The 15,098-nt window shown below is 34.2% G+C and overlaps 1 protein-coding gene across 11 annotated transcripts in view; it reads right to left on the reverse strand.

The window, feature by feature from the left end:
- LOC118192223 (multiple PDZ domain protein-like) overlaps positions 1 to 15,098 on the reverse strand; it is a 1,451,385-nt gene that overhangs the window by 1,232,311 nt on the left and 203,976 nt on the right. Inside the window, exon 1 of one of the 11 annotated variants that reach the window (XM_085818544.1) lies at positions 10,747 to 10,841. The exons of the other annotated variants lie outside the window; for them this stretch is intronic. Within the exon in view, the coding sequence (XP_085674670.1) occupies positions 10,747 to 10,826 (80 nt within the window). The 5' untranslated portion in view covers positions 10,827 to 10,841. Of the gene's footprint in view, positions 1 to 10,746; positions 10,842 to 15,098 lie in introns of those variants that run through there. 11 annotated transcript variants of the gene reach the window in all.

Genomic DNA, 15,098 nt, shown 5'->3' on the forward strand with positions numbered 1-15,098 from the left:
TGTGCCAGACACATTCATGGAGGGGGGGGGAATCAAAATACATACGTCGATATGTAAAAGTTACCAACACAAGATAATAGATTTAAAAAATTAGTTTTTAATGCACCTTTGCAAACGAAAGTTTCTACAATTTGCCACATTTCTGTAGTGCGGCAAAATAAACTCAAAAGGCAACATAAATGTAATAAAATGTAACTTTCTTAGAATAAGAAAACTGAATGCAGTGCGCATTAATTTATGAACTGAGTAGGTGCTGATCTGAATTTAGATAAAATCTCATGCAAAGTTCCATTTTCTTGATAAAAGCTGTAGGCACATACATTATTATTCTCACCTTTTTCCCGTCTGTCCGGTATTTCAGTATTCTTGGTGTTTTCTGGACTGCTCATTGTGAAGTAACAAAATGAGCTAATTAAGAAATAAAAACACTTTTTTTTTTAAGTATTCCTTAAGCTATACGCTCAGTTAGCCGCAATTCAAGGTGAAAACGAGAGAACTACGAAGAACAAGAATAATGCCAAAATTCCTTGTTATTTACGTCGGCGAAGGTCAAGGCGCACGCAGATGCCCGACATTGAAATACTAATTTCGAAGCCAATATCCATTATTTAGTACATTCAAACTTAGGTACATAACAGTTCTAAACAATTAAACGCAGTATATCCGCATATCAATTCAACAAACGAAAAATCGAATTTTACATAGAAGAAATATGCAAATATTAATAAAATGATCTCTAATAGAGAATTTTACTACATCAGTTGTTCGTAAGCAAAAAAATGTTATGGTAATACACATAAAAATATGTTACATATAAAAAGTTTTATCATAGGCTCACCAGCGCCAAGCAGTAAAATCGCTGAAACTGATAATTACGACTTTCGATTCCAGGCGAACGGACTGGTTGCGTATGCGCTTTCGTAGTTTTCCTTATGTGTAACGTGTATATGAGAAAGTTTCTCTCATAAAGTCCTGCACGAAAGCATCCCTCTCCTTAGGCAAATAGCTCTCGCGTGCTTTGCCAACGTTTTATTAGTTTTCGAGGGATTTTGATGACAACACGGATTAAGTTTATTCACTAAAGTTTTATAATTTCATTTAAGTTTTAAATTCTTTAGATAAAGTTCTCTTTAGTAAAAGGTAAAATTTTGATTAGAATTTATTTTGCTTTTTCCTTGCTTTTGGGAGCGGCCAGAATTTTCTGATAAATTATTATAATTAAAATACATACAAATGATTCCTTGGCTAATTCTGGATACAGAAAAGTAAAGATTTTTTTATGGAAGAGAGATTTCTATTCATTTCAATGTTCCTCCTCCTGATGAAGTGGCATTGAAGTTGATTGAATTCCTCTTCTTTTACATTCTTTAAATTTCATTGATATTTTGACTTAAGGTATTACTTGTTTGAAGCATTAATTTTTTAACATTTATAGGATTTTATGAAATTTATTACTTATGAATTTCAATTTTTGATCTTCGTAAAAAATTGGTTCAATTTTTTTTTTTTTTTTTTTTTTTTTTTTTTTTTTTTTTTTTTTTTTTTTTTACTTTAAGTTTTTACTTACATATATATATATATATACACACTGGTGTGCAAAAATTACGGACGAAGTCGAAAAATTAGCATATCAAATGAACGAAGAGGCAGAGCGGACAGAAAGACCAATCAGGAGATTAAGTAAGGTGATGTACGGTAGCACATGCGCAGATATGCAGGTAGACGTAATGGGGGAGTGTCTGAGTAGTATAAAGCATGTTGTCGGTGTAAGATCAGTATTTCTGGCAAAGAGATTGCACGCCGTATTGCAGTTAAAATCACACCGAGTTGCTGCCTCAGCGAGAAATGGCGAATAATCAATCTGTTAGACGACATCTGGATGCTTTTACCCGAGGTCGAATCATTGGGAAGTTGGAGGAAGGCCGCAGTGTGACAAGTGTGGCTGCAGAGTTCGGAATTGCTCACAGCATCGTTTCACGACTTTGGAGACAATTTCAAACTACAGGAACAGCTATCCGGGGGTTTACGAGTGGTCGTCCACGAGGAACCACACCCGCAGATGACCGGTATATTGCCTTACAGGCCAGAAGAAACAGGCGGCAGACAGCGGGAGAAATCGCTAGACACATGACACAGGCGACTGGACGACCGATATCGCGTTTTACCGTGGCCAGAAGACTGCACGGTGGTGGTCTGTTTGCACGACGCCCTGTACGGTGTGTACCTCTAACGCCTGCCCATCGGAGAAGGCGTTCTCTGTGGTGCCGGGAACACCGGAATTGGAGAGACAATGAATGGGGACGAGTACTCTTTACAGATGAGAGCAGATTCAGTCTGAGTAGCGATTCTCATCGCATATTCATCTGGAGAGAGCGGGGAAGCCGCAATCATTCCTCGAACATCATTGAAAGGGACAGGTGTGGAGGTGGCAATGTTCTCGTTTGGGAAGGCATCATGCTTGGTAGTCGTACAGACGTTCACATCTTCGACGCAGGTTCAGTCAACGGGACCCGTTATTGTAACGAGATTCTTCTTCCATATGTGCGTCTTTTTAGAGGCGCTATGGGTCCGCAGTTCCTTTTCATGGACGACAATGCACCATGTCATCGCACAGTAGCTGCTGAACAGCTCTTAGAGAGTGAGGATATTGAACGTATGGATTGGCGGCACGATCTCCGGATCTCAATCCCATCGAGCATGTATGGGATTTTCTAGGCAGACGCTTGGCAGCTCGTACCTTACCACCAGTAACGATTCCGGAGCTTCGATTGGCGCTGCAAGACGAATGGGCAGCAATGCCTCAACAACTCATTGACACCCTCATTCTCAGCATGGACAGACGCTGTGAAACCTGCCTAGCAGTCAGGGGAGATCATATCCCCTATTAAAGACCGGATGTTTCTTGCTGGACACCCATCACAGGGATGTTTCGGCCTTCAGTCGCATTGCGCTCCATGCTACTTTTTCAATAAAGCTTCTTTTTATCCCTCTGATTTCTCTTTTAGTAAGTGTTGCTTACATTACTCATGTCCTTACGTATTGGGGATCTTACGGTATTAAATGTGTTGATTTGGAAAGCTTTTGTACAAAGTTATATTGAAAAAACCGTCTCGTCCTTAATTTTTGCACACCAGTGTATATAAACATACACATATAAATTACCCTAGCGCATTTTACATATAAAGTTGCTGCGGATACATTAGTCTTCTTGAGAGAATTTGTGTACACGGTTCCATCATGCACACACTAAATGGGACATGTTGCAAAAGAGCACTAGTAAGACACAACGAGACACCTAGGTGCAAGACAGTGAGTGCTGAAAACTGGGCAGAATTCAAAAGTGCACTGGGTGACATAACAAAGGTCTTGTCCCAAAACCTGTAATTTTTCCATTATGAGCTTAAGTTTCCTGATTACAATAAACTGTTTAGTGAAGAAGCGCAAGAATGGTGTATCATTAACCATCAGCCGCATTTTCCACACCTCTGTGAGTGGATATGCTGTTATGTAATGGTGTGCAGTACCAACCTCACAGCACGCACAGAGGTGAAATGAGATAAATCCACTTTTACAAAAATACTGTGGGAAGGGGCCGTGGCCAGTTACATCTTGTTTGAAAGTGTGCCGAAATAAGTCGATCAGTGTAAACTTCGGTTAAATGCATAGGGTCTTCTGCCTTGAGAAGCAGCATCCCATTCCTCTTGTCATTGTTTTATGCTTTCTCCCAAATCTCTCTTAAGGTTAGATCTAGTTAGCACAATGGCACAGACTGAGCACTGATGTTTCTTGCTGCCTCTTTGGCGAGGTACCGGTTTTTTCATTCCCTTGGTATCCATTCTGTGCTACTATCCAGGGGATATGATAATCTCCGAATAAGTACAGTAATACTTGATGACACCATTGTCCTAATGTTAGTATTATAAGGATTTATTTTAGTTTAACCAGTTACTTTTAGTTTCCTTTCCTTTCCCTCCTGAATTCAGTTTCCTGCCGGAATGTATATTTTGTATGACATAGATGCAAATTCTCAACGTGTTTCAGATTCAGTATTTGAGCTGCAGGAATTCAAAACAGTGGTAGTGGTAAAAGCGGACTTCGTTCCGATGGTTTATGCTGCGAGTTTAAAATTAGCTCGTTCGGTGTTCAACACCTTTCCGTTTATACAGATATTTCTCGGCTCGGTTTTCCTGTGTGCAGTCCATTTAGCATTAGTTAAGCTAGGAATCCAGTCATTAGAATTTCCTAATTTACTAGTGATTTGCTACATTCTTATTTTTCTGTTACGTAGGCACAAGTGGTGGTGATTCGTGAGCACGAAGTACGTGCATCTGTTTTAATTTAGTTTTAAATAAAAAGGTTATTTAAATCTTTCTTCTGCAGTATTTCATCTTAAAGACATAGCGAGAATTCGCTACTTCGTCTTCAACGTAGAGTTCAGGGTGTATGCTACGAAAGAATACACATACACTCATAGACTAATATATTCTTCAAAAAGCACATAGACTAATATGTTCTTCAAAAAGAAAAAACAGAAAGATAAAAAAGAAATCTAGTTCAAAATATTGCCGAGATATTCCGGGGAAAAAGAAACAATGTTTTTGGACTGTAACTACAAAATAAAGAAATTAGCTAATTAAGAAATATTTTTTAATTATTTATTTCATAAGCTAACCACTCCAGCAGCAATTGAAGATGAAAACAAGAGAAAAATATGCAAAACTACGAAGATCAGGAAAAGGCTAGGTTTGCGAAAGCATATGACAAGATTCGTTGTTAGGTAATGTAGACGAAAGATAACGCGCGCGCCGATGCAAAAATTTGGCGCCATCGCTTGGTAAACGATTTTAACCACGGAGTAACAAATCAGTCTAGTGTGATAGCGGAAGCTCGGAAAATACAGGCTATTATAGACTGCGATAGTTGAAGAATTGTCATTATTGCCAAGTGCGTTATTCAAGTTATTTAAAGTTTCAAAAAAGCTTGAGTACTATCAGAACCGCGGTACAACGAACAGCACTACAATAAGATAATACTGTATACATACTGTAGAATCATTAGGTTTCCTAAGAAGAAACGTTAGATATCAACTGTGCTCTCACAGGATTCAGGATGTGTTGATCACTACACCACAGACGACCTCGAGGAATGCCTTTTTTTCTTCATGACAAGGACAAGATCAGTTATTCATGAAATACGAAACATTGCTCTGTATTACCAATTACACTTTAGACGCTGAAGTTTAATCATTATAGTTTTAAGGACAATAAAACTGGAAAGAAGCTACTGATGAGAATTTTCTAAATTCTTCGAAATAAAGATCTGCGAACGTACTAAAATGACACAATTAAAAATACTATCCGAACAACCACTAATAGCGGAGATAATGCGAATATATCTGATGCCATAACTTTGAAAGTAAGGAGACAGATTAAAAAGCTTGTTAAATTTCTGAAAACAAGCAAGTTGTTGAAGAGTGATTATGCAAACACCAGAGGCAAGGCGATAACTAATGAAGCGACAGAGTTGTGTCAGCTCTTTCATAATTAATGGGCACTGAGTAATGTCCCACCTCGTTAACTGAGGGTCGTCGAAGTAATGATGAGCATGGTTTCGCCACTGGAGCGCCGGAATTAACAAGGCAAACAATGTTAAAACATTATAAAAGTACAAGAATGAAATGTTAATTTTATTTTTTAAATCAGTGGATCTGATCTGAATGTTAAATGTAAACTATGTCCAGTAAATATTCAACAAGGCCAGTTTTACATGGAAAAAAGATACACTTTTCGAAAAATTTAAAACTCAAGTAACACTAATTACAAGACCTGGTATTCAGCTATTACGGTCATCAAAAATGCTGAGTAAATGGTTAAGCAGTTAACAAATCACATTTTGAACCTACGATAAATGTTTCTTTAAAGTGCATAAAGAGTGATCACATTTTCGAGATTCCAAATCGGGACATTCAAATAAATAATAACAACATTCTTTCCGCACTTTATCAATATGAAATAACCTCTCATGGAAAACAATACTACCTAATTGTACAGATTAAAAAATAAATTCAAAAAACAATATTTAATGAATATCTAAATACACCAAAGACTTTTAACGATGTCTGAGTAAACAAGAGTAGAACAATGCGTTGCCTCAGTTCATTAACCGCGTCTAGTGCAGATAATTCAAAAATTATGGCCGTCGGTAAACTACAGAGTTTACACACGAGTAGATATAAATGATGATGAATTACTATACTTCTCTCCTCGGATGCAATGTCTTTGATAAATTATCAGTGCACGTACGAAACCAATTTGTATTTCCAAAATAGATTATCGCGGCAAGAACAATAATGCACTTTTTAAGGGAAAAAACTGCATAATTATCAAGTTTTTATTTTAAACAAACAAACACAAAAAAAAAAAAAAAAAAAAAAAACTTTTTAGCAGAAAGGCAACTTTAAACTATGTAAAAACTAGAAGAGTTTATTATTTTTATTAAGAAATCATTAATGAAACATGAAACTGTTCGAGGCTTATTAAAGATGCTAATACTTAAACAATAAACGTAAAAATATCAGAGAGGGTTCAGATTTTATGGTCGCATCAGAGGGTTTTTTAAGGTTTTTTTTATTCTCTGGTTGAATTCAGAGTCTATCTATCTTCGCTTAGACTCACTCCTTTGACTCAAGTTGTTTTTCTGTCTTTTTAACTAACTCATTAGATAATAATTTAATCATTAGATATCACTTTCCTCGCATTTTCGCCATATATTGTTCAGCAGCAAAATCTCAACATTTTTAAGAACAGCATGCTTTCAAAATTCCTCATAGAATGTAAAGTGTTGCCACACATTTTTAGCCCAGAAGAGCTACTATTCTCGAATTTCACTTTTGCGTCGAATCACTTTTATCCGTTAAATTAAAATAATAATAATTAATAAATAAATGTAGAACAGCTACTATAAGAGAGAATAAATATATAATTCTTTTAATAAATCCAACTAGTGTCATGTTACGAGTCCAGTTGGTCATTAATAAAAGAGATAAAGAACTACGTTTATTGTTTTAAATCGTTTAGTTTGTTAAGACTAAATTTAAAAGAGAAATTAAATAGCTTACGTTTCGCCAAACAGCAACAAACTGGCACATCGAAGTCAAAAAATATTTTATATCGGAAATCGTTAGAATTGCCTATAAACTATTAAATATAACCATTTCCATAATTTTATTTCAATACATATATTCGCTATATTACTTCTTGAAAATAATACACATAGATAACGTTTGGTGGTAATATCCTTTTATTTGTTTTGTCGTGTATTCGTATTTTCATATTAGCTGTATTATTTCTTTAAAAACTATAAATGGTGATAATATTTGGTGACGACACTGAAAAATGGTACATGTAATTATTTTTAAAAAAGTGAGATTTGAGACTAATAGTAACTCTGGTGCTAAAAGTAAAGCAAAGCAAATACTCAACTAAATTAAATCTATGAAAAATTCAGCGGCCTTTTTATTTAAATCAAGTAATTGATCATTCATGTCTAGGAACAATATTTAAGAATCTTTACCCCATAAATAGCTTTTTCAAATAAGTTGTACTTGAATGTATTATGTCAAAATTAATTTCTGTCTTGAAGTTTAAAAACTCATAAAGGTTAATTCAGAAGTCATGGTAAAGAAATTACGCACGCGAAATTATTTGTAAATTAACATATGAGAAGGCCCAGTTCAGAAAGGAGGAAGTTGGGAAGAGGTAATTATTTTTTATCCCTCAATTCATTTTAAATCGTTGAAAATTTGCCTTCCTGTTATCAGCACTAATTTAGAAAATCTTATGAAGCTATAATATTCTATTTATAGAAGTTATTTAAATAGACACCAAATACTTTTCCAAAACTCGGTTTCGTTCCATAAAAAGGAAAACGCGCGTCATTTTAACCCTTTCAGTCCCAATTTATTTGTTTGTTTCAACTGACTTGATTTTTTTATGTATTCTTGATAATTAGCACAAATGGCATCGACAGAAATCGACAGTCTATAACTAAGCCTCTATAAGAAGAGGCACGCGACAATTTTGTAGTAGGGATGTTAGAAATAAATGATGCCTACTACTAGTGGGACATTAACTATGTAGTAAATTGATGCGTGTAATTCCCTCTAGGCTTCTTTAAACATCTACTGGGACTTATATAACCCCATTGGGACTGAAAGGGTTAATATGCTAATTCAAATCGCTTTCTTTCCCTAGAATGAATGATAACTCTGAAATCAATAAACGTTTACATAATGCAATTTACTTTATTTAAGGAAAGATTATAATGTATTCCTAATTCAATATTTTTTTCAGATAAACACATTATTACTACAGTATTATAATAAATGCAATAAAAATAAATGCATTACAGCAATTAAGTAAGTTTGAAAAAAACTCAGGTTAGTAACTCAAAAAATTATATTACTAAATAAGATAAATTATATCTTTTAGTGTAAGAATGTTTCACATTAGAATACGACAACCGAGCATATCTGAAATTTAAAGAAGACGTACCTTTGAATTAAAATCAAATACTGGATGAACTTTCATTCATGATACCACTGGCTTTCTTTCTAAGGACCCCGAGACAAAGGTTCACGGCTTTTCCAAATATATGATAATTTTCATAATAAACAAAAATACACTGGATTCTAAAAGTTAAGCAACAGATTGAAAAATAGCGATAAATCAGCTAAACGCAGTCCGAAATTCTTGAAATTTGGATATGTTAAAAATAAAAGCAAGTTGCGTCGAGCAGTACTAGACAAAGTGTGGCGCTGCCATCGCTTCACGTAAATATGATACACCTTAAAAACCAACTATTTAGAAAGGAACCGCTTTGAATGAAAGAGAATACATTAAACAGTTTCAAGATAGCCAAAGTGTAAAAATGAGTTCGAGAAGCCTGTTAAAGAACCATAGGCTGTTTTAAGAAGCAGGTCAGTGACAGTCTGACGTTGCAAGATGGCTAAATGTCGGCTGCTCCGCGGTAACCTGGTTGTGGAACAAATTTTTAACTACTGGTTCAGCTTTTCGAAGACCTTCTGAAGGTAGGCTAAATGTTACCACTTCTGCAGATGGCCACCATTTGCGATTTAACGAACGTACCAACAGGACTTCAAATCCATCTCAGCTTAGGTCGGAACTTGTTTCGATTACAGGAAGGGCAGTATCAGCTATGTCAGTACGAAAACGGCTGTATGAAGCGCATCTGTATGCTATGCCAGGACTCAGAAGAGATCCTGTGTTATGTCACCGCCATTGTGCGTCCCACTTACATCCCGCTACCGAAGGAAGCGTTTGAATTCGGTACGTAGTCATGAAAACTGGACTGAAAGATGGAAGTATCTGAGGAACTTTTTGGAATAGCCCAAAGTGTCATCTCTAGGCAACGATTCCAAAATGATGGAAATGTTAGTAGACGTTACACTACGGGTCGCCCCCCCCGAGTTACAATGCCGAATTACGACCCGCATTTGGCAGAAACTGCCAAAAGAAGCAGACGAAGTAAAGCATCAGAGCTGTCTCGTCAGCTATCTTCAGCGACAGGTACGACAGTTTCAAGAGAAACCGTGTACAGATATTTGGGACAGATTGGTCTATCTGCTCGCAGGCCTGTTAGATGCGTTCCGCTTACGGCAACTCACTGTCGCCAGCGGTTAGCTTGAAGTAGAGAACATGCAATGTGGACATCGTCACAGTGGGCTTGTGTGATGTGTTTCGATGAGTCCAGGTTTAGCTTGCAGTCTGATTCACGTCAGACTTTCCTATGGAGAACTCCAAGTACCAGCTACCACCAAGACAACATCACTAAACGACACCATTACGGTGGTGCAAGATCGCTCATTTGGGGCGGAATTATACTGGGCTGCAGAACAAGTCTGCATATTCAGACCGGAACCATGGCAGGCCAAATTTATAGGGATATCATTCTGAAACGACATGTAAGTTTGTTTAGGGGTACCATTGGCGCAGAATTTGTGGTTATCGATGACAACGCCCGTCCTCAGCGTGCAAACATTGTGCAAACATAGCCGGGACAGAAGCAGTTTAAGACTGGTTATCCTCACAAGCACTAGACGTCTGTGACTTAGGCATACAAAAGCTTGCAGAATGTTATGACAAATGTTTAAACAAATATGGAAACTATACATAAAAATAGAGAAACGTATAAGGAATTAAATAAAAAAAAATCTGTGGTGGTTTATGTTTTATAAGAAATCGGACCTTACTTTGAGTAACCTACGCATACATATATATATACATTAATTCTAATCTTTTTACTTTTACATTTAATAAACATTATTCATTACTTACCCGACGTAAAAAAAAAGTTCTACAACAGTAAAATAAACAAAACAAAAATTTCATTCCAAACCATTCATTTTTGGTTTTTACATTACGCACTCTGTCTCAAATACAATACTTTACTACAAATTAACCAGAAAACGGAAAGCATGAAATTCCCTACCTGTCATTTTTTTCTCAAATATGGCAAAAGAATATATAGAAACAAAAAGTGCTACCTTAATTTCGCGTAAATCATGATATATTATTGGATAAAATATTAATTTTTCATCACACAGCCGCATTCTTCAGATTACAAACATTTTAAAAATCCAATTAAGATAAATACTTATTTTTTTTTAACTTATTATCTTACCTTGACAAGTGAAATACGCAATAAGAGCTAAAATAACATATTTACCTCACAATGAAATATGCGGAGAATAATCCTCGGTTACAAATTAAAAGTGCACTCACCTGAAAAAAATAAGAAATATGCATTATTAATCAAAAAAATATTTTTTAAGGAACATTTTGTATTTACGCATATCTGTTGTTCATGGATTCTTCAACAAATATATGGTAATAAAGATTGCCTATTACGAGTATTAATTACAAAAATACCAGCAGCATAAATAAAACAAAAAAGCACAGTGCTCCAAGATAATTAAGTACGAATTATTCAAAATATACACATTTAATACATACAAATGAAAATCAGTCGAGTTGAGAAATATCATATATGTGCGATACAAAACTATCTACCTGTTTATAAATAAGTGCACAAATTTTTTATGTTCAGTGTCAAATTTAAAAAATTCTAGCTTGGCGCGGAATAAAATAAAAATGTTCGATAACTGTACATGAAAATGTTATTTGACAAACACGTACAAACTAAACAAAAATTGAAAAACTTCAGTATCACCACTGCATTTTACAATGATCATTTTTCAATTTCTCAATAAAAATATTTGGAAAAATATTTTGCCATTTGCACAACCTATTGGCTATTTGTATTAAATATGCACACATAAAAAATATTAGACTGAAAATTGGTTACTATTTCAATTATCAAAATTTAAGTTATAATACATTAATTCTAAAATTTAGTGTGAAATTTGGGCCTGTTTAAAGGAGATCAATTTCTTTATGTCTGGTCTTATTTCACTTATATTTAACCATGAATTAGGATCCGCTTTTAACATTATTCTGTATTTACTTTCCAAATATAACATGGAAGAAAATCCTTGTTTACACATATAGGTTGTGTAGGCATAAAGGCAATAAAAATTTAATAGCTTTATTTGAAATGCCTTTAAATTCTTTTTTTCGGTTCAGCCAAAAGTTATTTTTGCGCTTTTTTTTGAAATCTTCAATTAGAGTTCAATCACAGGAAATTTCTATCGATTGTTCTTTTTCTTCACGAGACTTTTTAATTTAATAGTTAAAAATACCTTGTTTCTTTGTGTACCACCTATTTTTCTCTTGCGTACCACCAGTGGTATACGCGTACCAACGGTTAAGAATCGCTGACTTAGATCATTTTCCAAGCTTATAACTAATTATAATTTTACATTTCTCAAACAAACTACCAATGAAACTAAAAAATAAAATTTGCTGGTTTAGGAATTTATAGTTTCATACTGCACTTTTTTTCAGCTTCATACTTTGCTCCGTGAATTATTCATGTATTTTCACATTTTGAAATAAAAGTTCTGTATTGAACTTTCTATAATTTAATGAACATTCAATGATTGATTGGAAATCTTATTTTACAGATACAAATGTTAAGTTTTATTTGCATAAAAATCTTGCATCCTCAATGCTGAGACAATTTCAAAACATTTTTACCTGTCTTGAGAAAATATGCGATTGCAATGGCATGCCTAAAATCAATATTTAAAAAATTTGGCTTACGTTTCCAAAAATCCTGCTTATTACAGCCACAAAATCAATTCCCTTTACTTGCAAGAAATGCTTTGCGATAACAGAAGAAAAGCAACAGTAGTTCTCCTACAGCGCAATAGATGTCATCACTTGGAATTTATCGATGAGCAAATCTGAACTATAAAAATATGCCCTACAACATTCAGAGAAATAACAGTGAAGACAAATGAGTAATTTCTTTGGTACTTACAATGTAATCATTTTCTCTTTCACCAGTATTTTCTGACAACTAAAATTATTGGTTTTCAGCTTTTCGTGCGTGCTTCCAATGAAATATTTCAACATATATCTCAAGAGATGCAAATTGCTTTATAAAAATTAAAAAACCAATAAAATTACAGGGTGCTTAACCAGTTTGGGAAATATATTTTTCAAAAATTTAAACAGGAAAATAAAAATAGTTACGGCATTTTTAACGTGTTATAATATCTCTTATATTTACTAAACATATCCTTTTTATAACAGTATCATAAAAAGGAATTAGTTAGTACGCGGAATACATAATTTTTTTCAAGTACTTTAAAAGTAAATTTAAATGTCTTAAGTAAAGTATTACTATTAATAATAAAAGTTAAATTTTGAAATTAACTTCTAATTCGATTCTTTATTTCATAAGCCAATCACCTCTTATACTCTCTTTCTATATTCTATTAACTTTGAAAAAAAAGTCTATGGTAGCTATAGATGCTTTCTTAATCCTTTTTCCTTTAATTTTGCTTCGCAACAAACATTTCAGTCACGCATTAATAAAGACTGTTCTCATTATTCAACCTTCCGTTTCCATAACAGAATACTTTTTTAATTTCATTTTTTTTTAAATTTTTTATTTCAACAAAGATTTAATGCATAACATTTGGAAAAGAGTTATGAAGAACGCGAAACATGCTTTCGACCTTATTTATTCACAGATAACTTTGTTACCCACAGAAAGCCAGTGACCATTACCATAACCTACTTATTTTATAAATGTACATCACAAGGCTTAACACTTAGCCAAGATAATTAATCTTACAATTTCTAAACTAAACTCTAGAATAAAATGCAGCTGTAGCTACGAAAGAGAAGCATAAATATACCACGTTAGTTCATTACCCACTTTTACTCGAAAAATGATCCAACACAAAGTTTTACGGGTAACATGAAACCGATCTCATTCTGGATAAAAAAAACACTTAATGAAAAAAGGCACAGTTTTGGCCTTTCTATTTAAGCAGGCTGAACAACGCTTTAAACCACAAAATATTCATTATCTTTTCCCTACGACTTCATCATAATAATTTAACTAGTATATTTCACTGAACAAACTACCGTAACAGTTCCAATTTTCTTTTCATTCCAAAATAATTTAAAATTTTTACGCTTTATGAATAAATATTGATACGCAGCTGTTATGAGAAAGCTCTTATGAGAAACCGATGAATATACTAACACGAAAATATGCGACCTCTTACGTAAAGGAGAAGATATATTTCTTTCTTCAAAAAATCCCACGGCATTTCTTTAGACAGACAGCCGTAACCAAACTGCTTTTTTCTTGCACTTTTATCAAAAAAAGACAGTTGAAAGAAAGGGATCTTTCGTCTACCCTGTGAAGCACTTTCCCATAAATAATGCATCGAGCTTATGCTTATTCTGAAACTATTGAAATATCTGTCTTTTACACAAAGAAAAGTCAAAAATCTGAAGAGTATGACGGAATGAGTGACCTTTATTTCATTTATTCCTCCTCTACTGTCAAAGCCATCTCTCCCATCAAGACGGCCTTGCTACTGTGTACATTTCATGATTCAACAGTACGTACATTCAAAAACAGACCATTATCAACATCCCTTGGATAAGTGGATTCAGAAAGTGGACTCACCGATAAGCGGATTTAGAAGATGCTGCCATTATCCACTTAAATCAATTCTATCGATAAACCGATATTATTATGTTATGCGTCAGATTATAACGATTTTTAAGTTAAATAATCCACGGCCTGATTTAGAAAACAAGAAGCCCAGGGCAAAACCTCTAAAGCAGGCCCTTTCCTCCTCTAATTCTTTTCAGTGGAAAAGCTGTCAGTGATTCGAACTATAAAAACAATAATTTACTTTTTTTTCTCCCAAGTTATTTAAACAGGGGGAAAATGCATTTGAAAATTTTGTTTTTAGCTTTTTCTTATTTTTATAATTGCCTTTTTTAACTCATTTTATTATAAATTTAAATGTACTAAATTACAGATATAAGATGAAAAATAATGCAATTAATTTGTTCATCGACTTAATAGTCAAAAACATGATAAGAACAACGATAATCAAAAGGCCCCTTTATTAACGTGATAACATGTGTTTTAAATCTTGTAGTTACACAATACCAGAGATTGGTTTTGTATCTCAGCACTGACTGACAAGTCGAGACTTCACTAAACATCACCAGACGCCAAAGACGGTTCAAGACAAAGATTTTTGAAGAAAATATAAAAAGAATTAAAATACGAAATTTAAACTTTTATTCTATTTTATACTTTTAAAGCCTAAAGTTGTTTTTAAATATTTTAGAAAGCCTCTTTCTTCCCTGAAGGTGGAATCAGGTCCTGGAAAGAATGATTTTTATTTCTTTACTCTCCTTTCATTCTTTTCTCAACTTATGCTCAACACTTCCACTGAATGTAAATTAGACCCACAGCACTGAGGAAAAAAGGGCTTACAGTACTGGATAGAGGCCAGTTATTTGAATACAGCAAAGCACACAAGGGTTATCTATCTAAAGGTGATGCTTTGTGGTGTAACGTCACAGGTAACTGTGGTGTAACACTCTGGTACAAAGCAAAGCTTGTTGTGCATA

The sequence above is a fragment of the Stegodyphus dumicola genome, chromosome 6 (assembly GCF_044657685.1).
Source record: "Stegodyphus dumicola isolate Sdum_Otavi_A_Nest chromosome 6, ASM4465768v1".
In the NCBI taxonomy this organism is placed as follows: domain Eukaryota; kingdom Metazoa; phylum Arthropoda; class Arachnida; order Araneae; family Eresidae; genus Stegodyphus; species Stegodyphus dumicola.